Source organism: Trachurus japonicus, chromosome 11 (assembly GCF_045865225.1).
Source record: "Trachurus japonicus isolate A0001 chromosome 11, Traja_1.0".
Taxonomy (NCBI): domain Eukaryota; kingdom Metazoa; phylum Chordata; class Actinopteri; order Carangiformes; family Carangidae; genus Trachurus; species Trachurus japonicus.
Genome location: NC_140917.1, coordinates 14,087,241 through 14,107,996, shown reverse-complemented (window position 1 = coordinate 14,107,996; position 20,756 = coordinate 14,087,241). Strand labels below are relative to the sequence as shown.

General features: G+C 42.4%; 2 protein-coding genes across 5 annotated transcripts; one reads left to right on the top strand and one right to left on the bottom strand.

Annotated features, from left to right (window-relative positions):
* Positions 1-2,201: 2,201 nt before the first annotated feature.
* On the bottom strand, positions 2,202-12,681 carry anln (anillin, actin binding protein). 2 transcript variants are annotated; one of them, XM_085791153.1, is made up of 24 exons: positions 12,474-12,681; positions 10,483-10,633; positions 9,971-10,399; positions 9,320-9,657; positions 8,754-9,111; positions 8,309-8,508; positions 8,108-8,215; positions 7,893-8,004; positions 7,389-7,738; positions 7,120-7,265; positions 6,871-7,012; positions 6,604-6,739; positions 5,982-6,155; positions 5,748-5,874; positions 5,579-5,627; positions 5,254-5,307; positions 5,090-5,122; positions 4,981-4,999; positions 4,167-4,279; positions 3,857-3,910; positions 3,477-3,563; positions 3,281-3,388; positions 2,645-2,817; positions 2,202-2,531 (listed from the first exon to the last, which is right to left on the bottom strand). In XM_085791153.1, exons 1-24 carry the CDS (start codon positions 12,489-12,491, stop codon positions 2,417-2,419), a joined length of 3,594 nt encoding a protein of 1,197 aa, XP_085647279.1. In that variant the 5' UTR covers positions 12,492-12,681; the 3' UTR covers positions 2,202-2,416. The 2 variants fall into 2 exon arrangements, with proteins under 2 accessions (XP_085647279.1, XP_085647280.1); XM_085791154.1 differs by having other exon boundaries at positions 7,389-7,741; positions 8,309-8,505; positions 8,757-9,111.
* A 483-nt stretch (positions 12,682-13,164) lies between these two features.
* Positions 13,165-20,182, top strand: matcap2 (microtubule associated tyrosine carboxypeptidase 2). Of its 3 annotated transcripts, none has more exons than XM_085791152.1 (9): positions 13,165-13,241; positions 13,430-13,473; positions 14,770-15,057; positions 15,244-15,437; positions 16,355-16,498; positions 18,109-18,241; positions 18,363-18,668; positions 18,801-18,898; positions 19,865-20,182. In XM_085791152.1, exons 1-9 carry the CDS (start codon positions 13,168-13,170, stop codon positions 20,021-20,023), a joined length of 1,440 nt encoding a protein of 479 aa, XP_085647278.1. In that variant the 5' UTR covers positions 13,165-13,167; the 3' UTR covers positions 20,024-20,182. The 3 variants fall into 3 exon arrangements, with proteins under 3 accessions (XP_085647278.1, XP_085647277.1, XP_085647275.1); XM_085791151.1 differs by having other exon boundaries at positions 14,770-15,063; XM_085791149.1 differs by having other exon boundaries at positions 14,770-15,437.
* The last annotated feature ends 574 nt before the right edge of the window (positions 20,183-20,756 follow it).

Here is a 20,756-nt window from a genome sequence, read left to right as displayed (position 1 = left end):
GGTCAGGTGGAGGGGATGGTTCCTGGCCTTACCACTCTGGTAACCCTTCCCTTATGTGGCCACGGCTGTGGATCCCCTGCCCATCAACCCATCAATCAGTCAATAATATAAATTACATCTGGTTTGCCTGTCCACGTCCACCTGCTGGCTTATACCAACATCCCTTGCTCTTTCTTTTAGTTTTTTTTTAGTATGTTTTTATTTGAGTTTGTATCATAAGTATTTTACTCTATTTATTTATTGCACCCCGCACTTTTTTTCTCTCTCTTCTCTTGGATTTGTTTGCCTTTGTTACTGTTTTATTGTATGTCTATTATGTATTGTGTATGGATGTTTTACATGTACATGGCAGCTGTCATAACTCCCTTGCCCAAGACAAATATCCCCTGGTGGCACAAATAAAGTTTATTTGATTTGGTATGTTTTTTTGTTTGTTTGTTTTTTAGGTTTTAGGCAGTTACCTTCATTTCAAACTAGATGCTGTGGCCTCATATGTCCCATACAGTGTTTGGGGTAACCGGTCCCGTGCAGGGCCGTTGTATAGGGGAGAAAGGTGATGATAATTCTAGGGGCCCAGCGCCCAGTAGGGCCCACAAAAAACCCCAGTAGTCTAATCTTTGTATGACTGAAGTAGCTATTCTGCATTAGACCCTGACTAATACTCATAGTAATGCTGCATTAGCATCAAAACTAAGTAGGCTAAATAAAAAATGATTATACATACGTAGTCTAAGAAAAAAAGCGGAAAAGTCAGGGGGTAGGGGCCCACTTTAGTATTCTTTCAGGGGGCCCAGAATTCCTAGCAACGGCCCTGGTCCCGTGCTGTGTGACGGCACAGCACAGCTTCAATCCCTTGGCTGAGACCGAGACAGCAATAGTGAGAATCCCGGTCTGCAATTGGCTGCTTCTTCGGTGGCGTCACTGCTCATTTGCATAAAGTGATGCTCGGTCGCCGGCATCGCGCCCCTCCCTACTGCTGCAAGCTTTTCATTGAAAATGAATGGCTGCTTAGGACGCTCATTAAGCTTTTAACTGAACGGATAAAATAGTCATATAGTATATATATATTAAAAAAAGTCAAATACATCCTATAAAAAAAGAAACCCCCCGACCCCCTCCTCATTTTGTAGTAGCCTACATATATGACACTAACATCAAATTATCTCAAAGCAAGATCAGAAGTCTGTCACAGATAACATTTTAATAATGCTCATGAATAAAATTATATTAGCAAAAAAGAACCATTAGTAAGAAGATCCATTTTGGGTGGAGCAGGAATTTATTGAAGTCTCGTTGATCCACATTTTACATGGTCAATTAAAGACTTGAGTTAAGGAACTTAAAAATGTCAAATGAAAGCACTCAATTTCCTGCTCACGCTTATTCTTCATGATGAAAGTTTATGTAGACGGTATTCAGTAACAAAGCAGTGTAGTTATGTAAATCTGTGCTCCATCAACATGCTGATAAAGCTTCCTCTTACCTAAACAAGTAAAACACATTGTCACACACCTGCAGGCTCACTGTAAAGTCTGTTACATACTCTGCATAAGCAACGCAAAACCTGTAGTCGAGAACATCTGACAGCATTATCTGCTGTTGCATTTACATTTTCTTTTACATTGACATAAAATAAAAGCTGATTATATATATATATCAGTATATTTTTAATCAGTTTTGGTTTTGACCTTATGTTAGTGTTGGTCAGGCTGTAGAGCAGAATATGTAATAGACCTTAACCCCACGTATCCAAAACTTCAACCACCACACTGAAACAATTACATTAATATTGATGACACAGTGCAAATAGAATAAAAGCTTGGGTATGAAGTCTGTGCATGGAAATATATATATATAAAAAAAACACATTTGTAAGTCCTGCCACAAAAATTAAAGGCCAATATATATATATATAAAGTTGAAACCTCAAAAGCATGAGCATTACTCCGTGTGCTGCCATGCAAAATAAAATATAGAGCATTCATTCAGTGATAAAACTATGGTGCTTCAATTAGTATTAATCTGCAATTCAGCACCATTTATATATTGATTTCCGCAATGAAATCAATAACATTAAAGTCATGCATCAGCGCACCAAGGTCTGGCATTAACATAAAAGAGGCCGAAATGCAACGATACCCAAAAACCAACATAATCAAATCAATGTGGAAATGTATAAAATATAGTTACAACCCAGACTGCTGCAAAAAATACTGTACTGAAATGTTCCTCGTGTATGGCTTAGTTTACTTTCCTCTGAGCAACAACTTGTGTTTGTTTAACTTACCTCCTGTAAAACACCCACAAGTAACAAATATTTAACAATTGTCATATTGTATTGCACTTAGTAATTGCATGCGTCACTGATACTGACAGTCCAAACGAGAGAAGGGCTGGTTGTGACAAAGTGCAGAGATTACAGTGGCCTGTAACAAGCATCTGGCTGCCACATCCGCAGATCTACCAGGATCTGGTTCAGCTTCTTCATCCACATATTCCTCTCGTCCTTTGTGTCGGCGCTGAGCCAGTTTCTGAAAAGAGAAACAAACAATGCTCAGCAGCTGCAAAGTCAGTTATCTACAGACGACAAAAGTGACATGTTAGTGTGTATGCACTGTAAATAATTGTAGTGCTGGGAACTTACTTGGTGACACACATGGTGTTCTGGCACTGACTGACTAGTGTCTCTCTGTCGTCTTCTCTCTGTGGTCTGACTGTAATTAGCTCAAATGTGTTTGGTCTGGCACAAAACTCTCTGTTGGCTGGATCCACTTTGTTACTGGTGCAGTTTGCCAGGTTGATGCGACCGATTGGATTCTGTCAAAGAAAAACAGAATTAAAAAAAATAAAAAAGATGAGTCAATGGGGAAACAAAGGCTAAGAGCCCCATTGAGTAAAGTCATCATCACCTCTGTCAGGATCCTGTCACATTAAAGAATATGCGTTCAGGTCAAATGAAGCTATAATAGTTAGGTATTTATTTAGTGTGTTTTTAGAGGACACACTGGACTCTACACACTTATCTCTACTGATCATTTTATTGTCTACTTTGTCAGGATCCTGTGTGAATATTAATGACTCCAAGTCAAGATCACTTCTCACTGATCTGGTTGGTCAGTAGTTTGTCTGTTAACAGGTTTTGATCAGATCCTCTGAAGTGAACCGGTGCTAGAGCAGGTTTTAGCATCAGTTACCAAGGTGATTTACAGTGAACATTGAAGAGCTGTGAGCCCAGAGAGAGAGAAAACAGTAAACCCAGAAGCTCTTTGATGGCAGTTACCTTGCGCTTCTCATCATCTGGGTAGGTCCAATAGGAGATGTAGTACCCGGACAGGACACACCACCTTCTGTGCCAAGCTCCAAATCCACTAACATCTTCAAACATTGTCTGGGATACAAGAAGAAAAAAATCAAAAATGGCAACAAATGATTGCATCCATCTATCTGTAGAAATGATTTGATTTTCTTGTTCTCACCAGGAAGCCCCTCTCCTCCACCTTTGAGCCAACTTCACACTGCAACTTGAGGTAGATGTGGCCCTCCAGGGGGCACAAGAATGGCACCTTGGATTTACAACAGACACTTCATGAGAAGCTTAAAACCCAATGGTCACGATTTAAAAAATATTTCAAGTGCATAATATGTTCAAAGAAAGTTCAAATGCAAGTCCCATTATAAGATGGTTAAAAAGCACCTGATGAGCATAGACAGAGGTGAGAAGCACATTACATTCCCCACTTAGAGCAGATTAGGCTGATAATGTTAGGATAACGTCATGCAGCTCAGAGTGTTCCTTGTTATTGTGTGTCCCACACAGGCAATAGAAGAAATAATAGACAATAGGGCAGGTAGTAACCTTGGTATGAAACATGCCACTGAGTAGTTCTCTCTCACATCCATCATATTTGATCTAAAAGACAGACATCAAGGCAGGTGAATGAGGCATACTGTCTGTCACACATACTAGATGACAGTCTCTGTAAAGCCTGTACACAGATGTAGCACTATAATCCTCGTGAGCCACTTGTTGGCATGTACAGTGTGTATCATGTCCTCAGACCCAGGCCAGCCACAAAGGAAAAGCAGAATCAGGAAGAAAATTAAAGAAAGTGTGAAGATAAGCAGACAGAGGGAGAATATTTAAGTGACACTAGTGGTTTCTTTACCTTCTCCAAAGGAAATTTGTTTCTCCCAATTGAGGACAGAGTGAGCTTGTGTGATCCAACCAGGATGAAGTTACTTGTGCGGACAGCATTGGGGCCTCCTGGACTGGCCACAACTACAGAGACAGAGGATATAAGTTAGTGTATATGAAGCCAACATTATCCAGCTTGACACACATCAAGATGAGTTTACTTAGTAAAGAAAAACTAAGCCGTGTGTAACATGTGTTGGTGGCTGACTTAAAGACATAATTCAGTTACAGTATGGTTAAGTGTATGTTCAAGAAGATTATCTTTTGAGAATTTTGAACAAATCTCCTTGAAAGCCCTGCCTCTGCAGGACTGCACAAACACTCGAGCACTTCAAATCTCTTTTAAAAACTCATCTCTTTTCCTTGGCATTTTAGTTAGGTTTTATGTCTTCACTCTTGTTTTATTGCATGTTTTATTGTAGCTACTGTACATTACCTGTATCCCATCTAGTTTTATTGCCACTAGTTTTGCTTGTGTGTTTTATTGTACAGCACTTTGGACAACCAAATGTGCTATATAAATATGTATTGTAAGAAGATGGGGCTGTTAAACTCATAAAATAGGGGATAAAGAAAATTAAATAACTTGTTTCTGCAGCTTATTTGATCAGTTCTGATTTAGACTCTCAGCTGTAATAAAGTGGCAATACTTCAAGCTACCATCACCCTGAGATGCAAAAGGTTTCAACGATCACATTACAGTGGACCTGCAGGATCCCAGTTTCACTAGATTTGACTCATTACAAACTTCTGTGTAGAGATTGGTTTTGAAAATATATACATACCTGGTGTCTGTACACTTTTCTGTAAGATAAAAACAGAACAAATTAATTCAAACATTTAACTCCCAAGAGAGATATGTTTGTGGACAGAAAATAGATGTAAAATTCTTACGGTGATGCCAAGGAATCTCTTTGGAGTGATAGCCTGGAAAGACAAAAGTAAACAGTTAATATTATATCCCTCCAAGTAAAACAACTTCTAGATTATATGGACACACACAGACACAACATTTAAGCATGTTCCTTCAGACTAAAAATGTCGGAGAGGAGATTTACCTTTGATTTGTTGGGCTTCTTCTTCTTGTCACTGCACACCTCCGGTTTCTGCACCTGTAGGTGTCCTTAGTCAGTTAGCCCAAGGTCTTAGTTTGTTGTTTGTTTTTTTAACCAGTGCTTTGGGAATTAAATAGTTGTACTGTGTTGAATTCCACAGTTTGATGATAAATCATTTGTTAAATAACACATGTCAAAATATCCTTAGGGGAGTGTGTAAATTAAAAAATCTTGTGTGTTGTGTTTACAAAATTAAAGACTTTGAAGAAACTTGAAAACACAGACCATTCATTTGTAATCAGAGCATTGTAATTGTGGAGACACTCACCAAGCCATAGACCTCAATGTCAATGACAAAGTCACTGGAGACATCAGATCTAATGGTGAAAAGGCAGAGGAGCAGCGATCAGTATTCAAACATAAAGTGGTACAGCTAATGGATGGATGGACTATTTATTAACATGACGTGCATTATTATTTCTGAGTGTTTGACTTACATGGTGAACTTGGTGGGGAAGGTGAGGGTGTCTCCACTCAGGCCACGGTGCGTGCTGGCCAGTGGAGTGGCCACAGTGTTCTCTGCTCCGGCTCGGATCATGATGAAGAAGGAATATTTGGTCGACCCTATATTAACAACCAAAAAAATAATCACGTTGATGATCGGCAGAACAATAAAAAACCCCAAAGTCTCTAAATTGAGGTGCAGCTCTAATCTCTTGTCATGAAGCTACCTGGTCTGTTGGCAGTGGAGCAAGCAAAGTCTGCCTTCAAAGGCAGGCGTAACTCCTGCAGGGTGATGGAGCCCGTGGAGGCCGACAGGCTGCTGGATTCTGGAGCTGCAGGAGCCTTTTTCTGTCCTCCTTTCAGATGGTCCAACTCTGCCTTCAGTGCCTCCCTCCTCTCCACTAAGTCAAAGGAAAAAAATAAAGTCAAGCTTTGATTCTACCACTAGGTGTCACCAAAGGCTGGGGGGATTCATGTTATATACAGTGACTGGCTGTGGTGGCAGTGTTGAAATGTGGCTCGTGGGGTTGTCACAATACAAGGATTTCAAACTCAGGGAAAAGAAACTGGATCCACAGGAGGAAAATGAAAAAAAAAAGCAAATCTAGTGGGTCCTCTATTATTAATACAAGGCAGGTGTCTTGTTTACATATAAACATAAGAGAAGCACCTTAAATAGTGGTGTGTTTTTAATTACATCAAAGCCTCAGTCCAGAGAAATCCCCACAGCCTGAATTAAGAATGTGAACTGTAAAAATGAACCACAGGGGGCAATGTAGTTCAAGATACCGTATGTTACAACCCTATGAATGTGTACAGCACAAGTCATGCGTGTGTGGCTAAACTCACTTGCCACCAGAAGCAACCTCTCTGCTTCAGCCTCCACCTGGGATCCTTTGCCGTGCTCCTCATCCGTGCAGCAGTTCAGAGCCTGACTGGCCTGATGAATGACCGTCTGCTGCATGTTCATCTCATTCGTCAGAACCTGCAGAGAGAAGGGATCATCCGTCACACAGACAGAAAGCCTTAACAAGCCGTACTTGGTTTGAAACACTTTTTTTTCCAGACAATGTGCCCCATTTTCCCCGTTTATGTCGAAGAGCATTCATTCCACACCTTCAACTTCTGTTTGATGCTGAACGCACTGGATCCTCTGGGCTCTTCTGCTCTGTTAGAAACATCCTCTTTTCTCACAATAACCTGTTTCACGTGGGGTCTCTCAGTCTCCTTCACTCTGGTGGACCTGTAAGCATCGATGCTAAAAACACACACACAAAACAAAATTATACACATTATTCATTCATATTTGTTGCAATAGTGAGGTATCTGTCTCATGTGTCTCTGATAGCTACAACTACAATTCACCTGTAAGGCAGCTTGTGGTCTTCGTCCAGTGCATCAACACTCTCCGAGGAGGCGCTGCGTACTACGTTAGCCCTCTGGAACTTGCTAGGCTTGGAAACCCCTGGAGTGTTGTTTTTCACAATGAATGAACTGGCCGGAGTTGACGTCTGCACAAAGATACAAAGAAAACATTTCCTGTTAAGCTCTTGAAATGTTAGTCTCTCAAATCAACAGTACATCTTTTATTAAGTAACAGCTGGAGTGGAGACAGATGTGATGTTGGTGCCTACCATCATTCTCCTCTCTGGACTCTTCACAACAGCAGCCACCGTCTCTGCCAGCGGAGTGAGGAGGGACATGGAGGAGATATTCAAAGCATCTTCCTCCTCATCATCGTCCTCCTCATCCCGATCTTCACTCTGATCCAGGACTCCATCGAACAGCTCGTTGATAACAGCCGAGTTGATCGACGCGTCCACGTTCATCTCCCTCTCTGTGACCTCCTCGTCCACGTTCATCTCTCTCTCAGTGACCTCCTCTTCCTCTTTCTCTACCCTCTCATCAGTTGGTTTAGTGACGGTCAATGTAGCTTCTCTCAGAGGACTGGATGTCTGTGCTGGAGTCAAGTCCAATCCATGACCTGCTATTTAAAATAATCCATGTTAGCCATGTAAAAACAGCTGCTGAGCCCTTGAAAGCCATCTTTTTTACTTCAAGCTGAATGAACCATCTGCATAAAGGGCAACATGTTCATTGCATTCACCAGTCAAAGCTGATAAGACCCAATAGCGTACCTGGAGGAGTGACCGTGGTTGGTGTGTCTGTTTTCTCAGGTTGCTGTGCTGTAGGTTCATCCTGTGGCTCACGTGGGGCAACTCCACTGTCAACAGGCTTGACAAGCTGTTCCTAAGAAGCACATCATATATGAAATGTAATGTTTTCTATGCTATTAAAAGATAACCACGTTCTGTTGTCCGTCTGTCTGTCAGATAAAAGTTTGTAAACCTACCATGACATCTGAACTTTTCTTGGTTTCTGTTGCTTCATCATTGTTCTTCCACATGTTGTTCCCCTTCTGGAAGCGAGAGCGAATCTGGGCCAGCTCAGACTCACGCTCCTGAAATGAACAATTCAATCATCATCAAATGTCATTTTGCTCATTGTTTTAAAATGATCCCAAAACACTGTAGAACCTGGCGCATTAACATACCAGCTTCATTCTTTGGGTGAGATCAGCAGTGGTTGTGTTTGCAGACTGTGCAGTTCTGAGTCTCTCCTGTACCAGTTTAGTGTTGGGTGTGACCACTGGAGTTGTAGTGGGAGTCTTGACTTGGGTTGTTGCTGGAGAGCTCTGGTTGCTACGCTCCTGGCAGCGCTCTCCAAAGCGCTCCAGGAAGGATTTTACACCTGGTGGAAAAGAAAAGCAGTGTTTCCTTTTTTTTCCAACTTACAAGAGCAGACAGTAAACACATCTTAGGTAAAATGTTTGTGTACATGATAAACAAAAATAAAAAAGTCTTAGAGATACATTTGAGGAACTCTCTTTTAGCTGAGTCAGCTGAGTTTTTCCCTTTGTCTACAAAAGAAAATATTCATACCACAGAGAGAGCGTATCATCCCTCCACTCTGAAATTAATGACAGAATAACTCACTAGGACCTCCAGCATTGGCCTTTCCCTGGGGGATGGATGGGGCAACTGTGGCAGGTTTGGGGCAAAGCTCCGGCTTCTGAGGGCTGGCTGTGGGGTTAAGACCCCTGCTGAGGGCCTGGTTCTTCAGGGGGCTTTGAGGCACGGATGTTGAGGAGGAGGAGGGGCCAGACTTCTGGGGACTGGATGGCAGGGCAGTTCCACGGTCGTAGCTCTTCTGAGGAGTGCAGGTGAAGGTCCTGCCCTTGTTGGCCGTCTTCTGAGGAGAGGTTACTGACTCGGGTGCAGGTCTGGCTGCTGGGGTGACAGTTTTCTGAGGGCTTGGGGGAACAACTTGGCTAGACTTGATGGGAGAACGCACAGCCTGGTGAAAAATAAACACACAGTCAGATCTCTACCAGTCATCTTCAAAATATGAAACAAAACAAATATGAAATATCCCAGTAGCCTTGTTCAGCGGTTCTCAAACCTTTTCTCATTGCTTTCAGGTATGTTAGTGTGGACGTAAATAGCAGACAGCTTATAGAGAAAGAAAAACCTAAAGAATGGGGTATTACCAGGCAGGTACACACCTGATTAGAGATGGATGTAGGCTTGCTGCCTGCAATGGAGCTGGCCACCACACGGCCTTCAGCTGCACTGGGCTTAGTGCTGGCAGCCGCTGTGGCATCTCTGGCAGCTAACTTGGGAACAGCTTTACCAGACTTCTCTTTTGCATCCTCTTTGGGGATATTAGCATGGCTTAGGTCGTCTTCCCAGGATCCAATGGTTGCAGCGAGGTTGGCCAATCTGCCTCTCCTCCCGAGTGGCGCTCCTGAGGACACGGAGGGGGCGGCTGTGGCCGGTGGGACCTCAGCTTGTCTCTTCACTGGAGACAGCGGAGGACAGTATGGAGCTTCATCAGATGCGCCTGAAAAGAAGTAATACGATTACTTTGGGACAGGACAAATGATGACCATTTTCTAACTTTGAATCACTGAAGCACCAAGCTGACGGTGAAACACAAATCCTTTCTGCTACAAATAAAAAACTCATGGGAAAATCATAGGTATGGTATTTTTCTTTTGACATGTCGTGGCCTTTTCTTTCTTTGCCACCTGACTTTCACTGGCTCCCCTTACAGTGCCCACCCCATTGAAGACCAGAACTCACTTTAAAAGCCCTAAAACAAGTATTGTTATATCAAACTGAAGTATCTCAAAAGGTTATTAAGATATTCTTACTGGATCCATCCCAACATTTTCTTTGCTCAGCCAGCCTCTGTAGACGCGATCTCATGCCACCAGCACATGGAGCTGGATCATTCACTTGGTCCTCCTGGTTCTTCTCTGTAGCTGGACGGGCAGGCACCATCTCTGCCTCTCTGCAGCTCGAATCATCAGAAGCAAGGGTGACAGCCATTTTCTCTGGCTCTGGCTGGACAGTTTTCGGCTGCTCTGCCTGACACTGAACAGCCGCCCGGGGAGCAGTCTTCTCCAGGGAGGAGGAAGATCTGCCACTTGGCCCCAATGGAGGTTTTTTGTCCGTGGGAGGATCCGAAGGCACGGGACGTGTCATCATCGGCTCTTGGTTCTCCTCACCAACTGCAGGGTGGACGTTTTCGCCTGAGCAGAGGCGCTTGGAGGGAGACGGCTTGGAGGAAGCCTGTGGAACTGGGAGGAAATGATGGAGAAATATAAGAAAGATACTCAAACTTAAGTCTCAGACTAGTGCAATGCAGCAAACAGGCTCCTACCTTTATCAATGGCAGGCTCACTGATCACACTATTGGTGTCAGCCAGTGGCTCTCTGGCTCTTTTGACCATCTGTCTGTTTGCTGCATTTGGTCTCTCAGCCATTTTCTTCTGCAGGTTTTCTCTGCGAGCCCTGGTCCGCTCCAGTAGTTTCTATTGGGGGAAAAAACAGCACTTTTAACTTTATATACACAATGGTGGCACCAACACCACAAGACGCAGCCTCAAATATTACCCCAGATTGGACAGTCTTAAAGAGATAGTTCAACATTTTGGCAAATTGGCCCATTGCCATAATCCCTATAGATTTAGGAGTAGGTTCGTTGTAAGCTATTTTTAGAACAGTGGAGCAGAGCTACGAGCTGCTCAGAGCTACGTTACGGAGGCTAATGGGATTTCTTGGTTTTCCTCATCAAACTCCAAAACGCTCTCGTGGAAGTTGGGACCTGCACATTCACCACGCTATGAGACAATAAGGGAATGTTACAAGACGAGTTGTTTCTCGTACTTCTCGTTTTGGAGTTGTTGGATTGTGTATTTGATGAGTTTGACAAGGGAAACCAAGAATTCCATGAGCCGGTACAAAGATTAGTGACTGTTCAGAGGCACTGCTCTTATGCTACAGACAAGAATCACAGAGACTTTGACATTCAAGGCGTGTTGTTGATAAATAAGTCTACATAAGAATGCATGGAGGAAGGCAAAGGTCAAATCAAAATCAACAATGACCTGATGAAGGCCATAAGCAAAAAAGCATCTAAAAGCGTCAAGCGTGTCAGGTTCTTGTGTTTTCTAAAGTGTAGCATATAGTATAAAGACTGATTGTGAAGAGTTTAGTCCAACAAACTATTTTTGCCTCTGCAGCTTATTTACCAGAGCAACTTCACAATAAGTTTTTCAACTGATGTTCGCAGGAAACTATAAATAGCCTCAATATGTTTGGCATTAACTGTGTAATGTACTGTGTACATGCTCTGAATGTCCTACGTGATATTATTTTTGCCATGACCCAAAATCAGAGACTCAGATCTTTTTATATGTGCTACTTAAAGCATTTGATCAGCTGATGACACACAAATCAGACACAAGAAGCCCTCTGTTTGCTGACTCTTTTCTTGGTATGGCATGGCATTCCTTTCCCTTCCTCACAGAGCCTGTCACACGGTCTGATTTACTGGGCTGTACCGTGTGCAAGCCCAAACACATTCTTGCCGTTGTGTTGCACCGCCTTCACACTTTTCTCCAAGCACTGTGGAAAACCTCAAGTCACATTTTACAGCATGCCACAGGAATGAGCCACTCCTGCTGCTTGTACTTCCCTGGTTTGAAATTTCAAACTCCATTGGCTGGGGCAACCAACCCAGTAACAACATCTGTAATCACACATTCACTGCTGACTCACTTCTAGTGTTAGTTTGTAACAGAAAAAAAAGCAGAAGAGTATGTAAAGGGAGCCAAGAAGTGTTGGGTTGTTTCCCCCCTGACACATAGCATTTCCTTAAATGGAGACAAAGTAGCTGCATTTGAATAACGTTCATGGTCGTTATGCTTATGGTTGAGAGAACAGATGAAACACATGGATATGGATGTTATATTATCTCTTCTATTCAAGAGGTGAATCAAACAGCAGTTTAGCTACATATACTATATTTAGAAACATGAGGTAGGTAGGCAGTTTAGTTGTCTCCAGGTCAAAATTGAGACGTACGATGATGGACAAGACAAAGAAACAACACGTGATATGATTTGACATTGGTAACTTTACTTTACATTTACGCCACGGTTTGTGCTATCGAAACTAACAGATGGGTCTCCTGCCGTGGGCTACACACCGTATATCTAGTAAGAGTGTTAAATGAATAAAAACATAATAACGTTACGATTGGTAAGTTAGCATTTGCTGGAAACACTGACAGAGCTTTGTTAACATGACGTTAGCCACGTACTTTAACTTAGGTATCGACGTGAACGTTAGGTAACGCCTTTTACTCACCTCAGTAAACGGATCCATTTTAAACCACGTATCCCCACTCGAGCAATATTTCAACTATGTGTCCACTAAAAACTCTTGTACACCACTATGTGTACACAAACGAGCCAGCTAAGCAACACCCAGCTTCTCTTGTGTGACCGCTCGGTTCTTCTGTCTCTCTCCAAGTCCTCACACAAAACAAACGTCTGTTCAAATTTGAATTTCAGCGCTGCGCCTACTGCGCAGACTCCAACCGTTGGAGGAAACGCTTGAGGACCAATCAGAATGAACCAGTCGAGCTTTACACTTATTAGCCAATCAGAGCCAGGCTGCATGGAAAAAAGGATGTCACATTTAATGGTCATGTGCAACTGAAATACAGTACTGAAAACATAATAGCATAATACAGTCAAGGCTGAATCGGTTTTAATGCTGACCGAATGCACATAATACATTTCAGTTGAGGAAGGATTCTCTTCATTATATAAATACATAAATATTGCAACATGTATCATTCCTTGCATTTCAAGAAAATTAAGTTAAACATTATACTTTACAACCTCAGTGTAATATTTATCAGCTAACTGGCTAATACATGCAACATACATACAACAACAAAAAAGTCATTATATTTAGTTTAAATCTGTTCCTAAGAGAGAGACTACATTTCCCAGTGTGCATTGTGTCCAGTGTGTTGCGTAGCTACACGGAAACCATGGAAACAGATCAGTCAAAAGCAGAGGCAGGTCGCCTTTGCTTGTCATTCTGCAAGGGAGTCGGTGTAGGCGGGTCTGGTCAGTCCATGTCAGTTCATTTAACAGCCACTAAATGTTTTAAACAGTTATTTCTGTATGCTTGAATGCGTAGCGACTAATAGCTTCGTGTAATTGTTTGGTTTATTTATGTGGACAACATTAGCCGGCTAATTTAGCTGGGTTAAATCTGTTAACTAACGCTAGTGTTCTTCTGTGCTTCAGCTGGATACCTCAACGAAGGATGCTGGAGTCAATAAAAGTAACAGGTAATGTTGCTCTTATCTTTCTGCGACTGAAGCATGGATTGTGTTTCACTCAGTATTATGATAACAGGAAGGTATGTGTGAATTATTGCATGTAATACTGTGTATATATCAGTTTGTTTAGGTTTAAACAAGTGATGTATCATCAGTTATACCAAGGTGGCTCTGTTAAAGGTGGGATAAGTTAAAATATAAGGTCCAGTCAGTCAGCTGTTAATTGTTATAATTACCAGAAAGACACAATGAACTGATGAACATCAACAAAATCGTTACGTCAACACGAATTTATTGATTATTCTCTTAGCCTTGGTCCATTGGATTTTGTAGTGCTCATGACAGTGCTTCAGTGCTGAATCATGCTAATTATTGCCAATCATTAATTTCTAATGAAGCCAATGGTATTACTTTGATATTTTGATAGTAGGCTAGTGATAGGGAGATGCTGGAGCAGATATTTTGCAGCTGTAGCCTATGTGGTTTTAGGACTGTGTTTGCTGTCATAAATGTAATATCATACATGGTAACTGTCTTGGTCTAGCTTTGTAAAACTCTAACTCATCCATCATGTATTCACTAGCAGGATTACTGCTTTGCCTACAGTATCTATCACATCAGTTGAGCTGAATGATGAGATAGCCGGCTGATGTGTTAGGTAATCGTATTTGATTTGATTGTTGAGCACACAGCGAGCCAGCGAAGCTCAGATTTCAACTTTTCCCTCTCCCAGTCATTACTGTGCTGCCAGGGTCATTAGTTTGTCCTGTATGTGGCTGCACGGCTTCCGCCTCAGTGCTCCTGTCCGAACACAGAGTCTGTTCCCGGGGTGATGACGTTCTAGGTTGCCTCGCTAGAAGTCACACAGCCCTGCACTCTGACTCCTGTGCTGTTTTGCTATTCCCTAGAGACATGATGGGAATAATTTCCTCTGTGCGAGGAGGATACTGACTCATGAAACTGATTGGGGCATAGCTGCAGACTGCTGACATAACAGTAGTCCAGGACAAGACAACTTAGGTTTGTTGTAGTCAGAGCACATTATTTTGATTGCAGCAGAAACAAACGTTGAGCAAAGCAGTTGTTAGTTTGCTTACAGAGATGTATAAACATGGTTCATCACACTAACTATTTATTACTCTTTTTTATCTTGGCGCTGGAATAGATCTAATTTTATCCTGGCTTGATAAGTGGATTAGTCTATCGAGCTAGCTATAAAAAGCCTGAATGTGAAGGTGATTCTGAAGTAATCTGCAGACACGTTCACTATCCTCCCTTAATGTTCTTTCATATTACTCATTTCAGAGAGACTTCACTGGCCGGAGGTAGAAATGTCCAAAAAGTACGTCTTAAACTCTGCTGACCAGACGGTGAGTCCAAGCCAGGTATACCTGGAGAAGATTTCCTCCAGTGCCCTCAAAGACCTCTTTAGCACTGGCACCAGCAGCTGCAACATACTGCTGCAGGCTGAGGAGGAGGAGTGGGAGAGCGTAAAGCAGTCTCTGGAGTCCAAAACGTCTTTGAAATGTGGTGCCACACTTGGTAGAAGAAGCCACCCAGGCATGGCTTTTAAAAAGGTGCATGCTCAAGAAGGTAATGGTAAGCCCGCACAGACAAACTGTGTCCTCTCAGACACAGTCTCCAGTTTGCCTAAACCGGCGCGGGGCATCGCGGTGGTGGGCAGCACGATGGGCCTAACTCCTCGTGCAGTTCCACAGCTCAGGAAGATGTGCTTCACCAATTCACCTCTCACTAAGTTTCCCTCATTGCACAAGGCAGCATTCAAACGTGAAGTGGAGAATGCCAAGAAGCTCTGCATCCTTGCAGCCGTCAAGCCGACTAATGTGGAAAGAGAGAAGGCCAAGTTTTTCAAGGCTGACTTCAACTACAATCCGCAGTTTGAATACAGCAGCCCCATATCTCCACACGTCCTGGCAAAGCATGATACCGCCTCAGATCGCTTCCTCACACAGGTAAGACTGTGTAACCACATGTTTATTTATTTGATCGATCTATCTATCTATCTATCTATCTATCTATCTATCTATCTATCTATCTATCTATCTATCTATCTATCTATCTATCTATCTATCTATCTATCTATCTATCTATCTATCTATATGAAATATCTATCTTTCTTTCTTTATCTATGAATCTATCTATCTTTCTTTATCCATCTATCTATGAATCGTTGTATCTACCTGTGAATCAATCAATCAATCTATTTATCTATGAAACTATCTATCTTTCTTTCTTGATCTATGAATCTATCTATCTATCTTTCTTTACCTATCTATCTATGAATCTATCTACGTGTCTATGAAACTATCTATCTATCTATCTATCTATCTATCTATCTATCTATCTATCTATCTATCTATCTATCTATCTATCTATCTATCTATCTATCTATCTATCTATCTATCTATCTATCTATCTATCTATCTATCTATCTTTCTATATCTATCTATTGGTTTGGTGTACTGTGGTTGTTTTGTCCGGTAATCCACAATCTAGGACATGAAGCAGAGATCCATCCCTCCCTATCCCTTTGAGGGATTGAATGGGTTGAATGGTATTAAAGGCACTTGAAAAATCAAAGAACATAGTTCTCATGTAACCACCTGGCTCATCCAAGTAATGGGCCCAGTGGAGCATATAGTATGTTCCTTCTGGGTAAACTGTAAGGGATCCAGTGCTGGTTTACTCATCATTCTTTTTTGAATTTGTTTCTCGTGATTTGTGTTTTTTACAGTCATCTTTCACTTCAAAGCATCGCAGTGAAGAGTGCAGTTTGTGGAAGGCATCAGCAGCAGAGCATGTCAAAGGCAGTTAGTGACATTGGTCACAGGCAGCTTTTACATGATGTATTCTGCTACATCTCTTACAGGCAGTGCACATCATGGAACTTGCCCTGCAACGATATGGCAGCTATGAGAAGTTTGAGCAGGTCACCGGGGGAAACCTTCTCACCAAGAGTCGCATCTGGCACAATGTGAAGAAATACATGGAGAAGGAAGGCTGCATGGGGGAGGTGAGAGGACACGTGACTCTGGCTAATTTGATCATGAAGGGGATGATGTGCTCTTCATTTGCACACTTATATTTTTTATAGCTTTGATTTTTTCTTTTCACTTCAATGACAAACACAATACAACTCCCACTGCACACAGTAAACAGGTTATTTTGATCCTGTTCTGGAGTCTGCGTCATGGTGCATTTGTACATTAGCAGTGCAGAGCAGCAGACAGGAGGGCATCAAGGTCTCTGCTTTACTGGGGTCATCAAAACCAGTTTGGACCTGTGCTTATGAAGCCGTCAGCTATGTTACATCACCCAGTTAATAATGTTCCACTGAACACATCACGTCATACATACTAGCACTAAGGGTATCATTAAGATGGATAGATAGATTTAAACAGTATTACTATTTTTATCGATCCCTTGCTCTAATGCTACTCATATCTGTTCTTTTAATAGAAAAACAAGTAAATAACAGTAATTAACATAGCTTGTTTTCTCATATATACTCCATTAACATTTACATCTTCTCCCCTGAATGTTATACATTTGTGTCTATGTTTGTGATGGACGTTTCTGAGGTTACTCACACTTCTCTCCATTATGGACACGAAGAGCAGGGTCTCTGTGTGTGTGTGTGTGTGTGTGTGTGTGTGTGTGTGTGTGTGTGTGTGTGTGTGTGTGTGTGTGTGCCAGAGTGTGACACAGCTGCCCCACCCTTCATACACATGGTCAATGAGAGAGGGAGAGAGAGCTTTATTGTCATTTAAATAGGTACGATGAGATTATATGCGGCTTTTCTCCTGAATAGAAATACAAATATATACACGTTCATATAGAATATAACAAATATATAAATAAAAACAGTATCAGAAAAGGCAGAAAATTGTAAAATATGATGAAAGATCAAAAGTTTCGATTGTTCAAATGTTCAGAGTAGTTTGATGAATAGTGCTGAGTGCAATTCTCCATTGAGCTCCTGAGGATGAGGTAGTTAGTCAGACACCGTGTGCATGTGTGCACCCACACACTGGATTCTCTGTGGGTGTTTCATAGTCCGACGAGGCTTGTTTTATATCCGGAGAGGGAAGAGGAGGAGGAGGAGGAGGAAGGAAAAGAGGCCTCAACAGGAAGTCTATTCTCTCAATTTCTCAAGTACAACAGAACTGATAATGTCCAACCTGTCCTGCACCATCCTGTGTCTGGTTTAGTCTAAAAAAGGAAATGAGGGCAGCTATAGGAACAACACCATGAATGAAGTGAGCTGTGCTTTTTGTTTGTTTTTTTTGATGAGGATAATGTGTCACTTTATGATGTGCATTGTTAGCACGATGAATAGTGGTGCTGAAGAGGCCCCCTGGTCTACAAAACATATCCTGCAGTATCCAGACATGAAGGAACAATATGATGTTTTGTTTGCGATATGATTTTGCATATTGAATAGCCCTGTAAGTTAAATAGTAATACTGTAATACACAATTGTGTACCGCGTCAGTTACATTTGTTTGTGTACACACACTCCAATGGGAGCATCTGCACTGGGACATTGTGTCGTGCTCTTCTACAGGCCACTGGGAGGCCAAGTTTTCTAATGCAGTTGTCCTATGAACGTTGTGTTGACAGATAGTCGTCCAGGTGACGGATGACCTCCTGTCCAGAGCCTCCATGACAATCGTGAACAGCAGACCCACACTCACCATCAACGTCTCCACTGCACGAGAGCACTGGCTGGAGGGCATGCTGCGGCATGAGATCGGTGGGTACAACAAGACTGGTGTTGATACTGACCATGCATCCAACTCTACTGCTACTAATGAAGTTGGCTTGAGTTTGAACTTGAATATAATGTATAAATCGTCCTTGTCCCATGTCACCAGGCACACATTATTTCAGAGGCATCAACAACTGCCACCAGCCGTGGAGCAGTAGCATGGGCAGGAAGAAGCACAACCTGAAGCCCCTGAACCCCACCGAGGAGGGCCTGGCCAGCATCCACAGTGTCCTGTTCAGGAAGGACCCCACTCTGTGGCGCGCCGCCCTCCTCTACTACACCGTCTATCAAGCCAGCCACATGTCCTTCTCTCAGCTCTTCCACAATTTGGGACGCTTTGTCCAGGACCCCAACACCAGATGGGACTACTGTGTCAGAGCCAAGAGAGGGCAGACCAACACCGCACAACCAGGTCACTATGTCACTAGAAAGGGTTAAAGGGTCCAAAGAGTTGGCTGTATTTTCAGATTGGACTTGATTACATTTTCAATTTAGAGACAACCTAACATGTTATGTCTCTCTTCTCTGACCTCTCACACTGCAGGGTGTTTCAGTAAAGACCAGGTCTACCTCGATGGCATCCTGAAGATCCTGAGATACAGGGACAAGATCAACTTCCCACTGCTGATGGCTCTAGGAAAGGTGAGGCATCTTGACCATCTCTGTTTGAGTTTGCAACCCAGATGGGGTGATGATGGGAGTACTCACATTTATTCAGAACGTATTACTTGAAGCCTTGATGAAATGTAAATGAGAGTTCTCCATAATGCACCAGGCTGTAAACATGTTTTTTAGCATTTTAACATGGGAGTCTACGGGGACTGACTCACTGTTTGAGTCGGACTCTAGTGGTCATTAGATGAACTTCAGCTTTTGGCTTTTGACTAGTGTTGGCTTCATTTTTCACCCCTTCTTCTTTGGAGGGGGGTCTGGCAAGCGAGACTACAGTATTCAGCCCCAGAGGTTGCTGCCTGTTACCAACCAGAGGCTGTTTGTACAGCTTCCCTTTGAATGTCCTTGTATCCAACATAGACCATTGGCATTTTGTTCTGTTTCAGACTGGCAGGTCAGGCTTCATTGTTATGCAGACTGTGAACAATTTACTGTATTTGTCTGCCCTCTCAGGTGTTATGCTTCTTTTAGAAGTGACTTTCTTCAGTTTTACCGATGCTCTTGACTGCAAACAAAAAACCCACCAATCAAGAGCGTAGAAGAGATGTTAGTGGTATCTCCTCTGTGTTTGTACAACATCAGTGCAACACTGAACAACAGTGATGCTGTTAATTACATAGATGTGGTTGAAGTGAAGACACGCACGAGAGAGCAGTTATAAATAAAGTTTATGTAACAAACCATGCATTTATGTGTCTTAGGAGCTGAAGCCATTCACGATGTAACAATGTTCCAGCTGCAGATGTTCAACGTGACTTTAATGGTTGATCTGTTTGTTATGACACCGACCCAGTTTTACAACACCAGCAGTTTGAGGCTCCCGTCAATTATTTAAACTAGTAGTTCATCACATGGAGCAGTTTCATCATTTCCCTTTGTACTGAGGTTGAAAAAGTTGCTAAATCCATTTTTAATACCATTTCTCTGTGGACTCAGGTGTCATTTGAAGACGTGGACCGCCTGAAACCGGTGGCCCAGATGGAGAACATACGCATCCCGCACTTCATGCAAGACCAGGGGAAGTACGCCGAGCAGCTGACCAAGATTATGTTGGTCAACCAGCTGACTGAGGAGGAGCTCAAGACTATTGTCTGAACCCTGCTGCACTGCTGCCAGCTGTGGCCTGCATGCCTCCACACCATCAGCATCACGGCAGCAGTGTGTGTGTGTGTGACTTGTGCAGTGCTCTGTATCACATGTAGCACAGACTTGTTAGATTTCCCCTCCGATACAATTAAATCCGCCCAAGAGTCATTTCAGTGTGTTGTGTTTAGAGCTGGATGAGGTTTGATGAGACTTTGTATACCAGTGCCACTACAACATCTACATTACTTTATGAATACAGAAGGGACTTTTTACTCCACCTCCATCTTTTTACTCCTACCTTTCTACAACCAGCATTTGGTGCCATCTTTTCGTTTTTCTTTTTTTCACTCAACAGTTCCAGATGCTCAGTTTGGTTTGTGTCTCACATGAGGACCGTGTTGTTGCTAGCAGCTATCGTTCAGTTAATTCTGTATTTGCTGTTGTTTGTATTAATATTTTCTGCAATTAATCAACTGCAGAGTTGTTTTACCCAAGACTTCACACAGCACATATGGCAAAATGGTGATGACACAAATGGTGGTACGTGTTTTATATGAATGTGGATAAACAGGGATATACCAGTAACCTGGCCTGAATGAAACAGAGAGACAACCACAGAGGTGATTCTAGGTGGATTTGGTGCATTTTGTTAAGGGTAAGCAAAAATACATGTAAGGTTTAAAGAACCTCAATACCTAATATATCTGATGAGTTAGACGAGAGTGTTTCAGTTGGGCTGTCA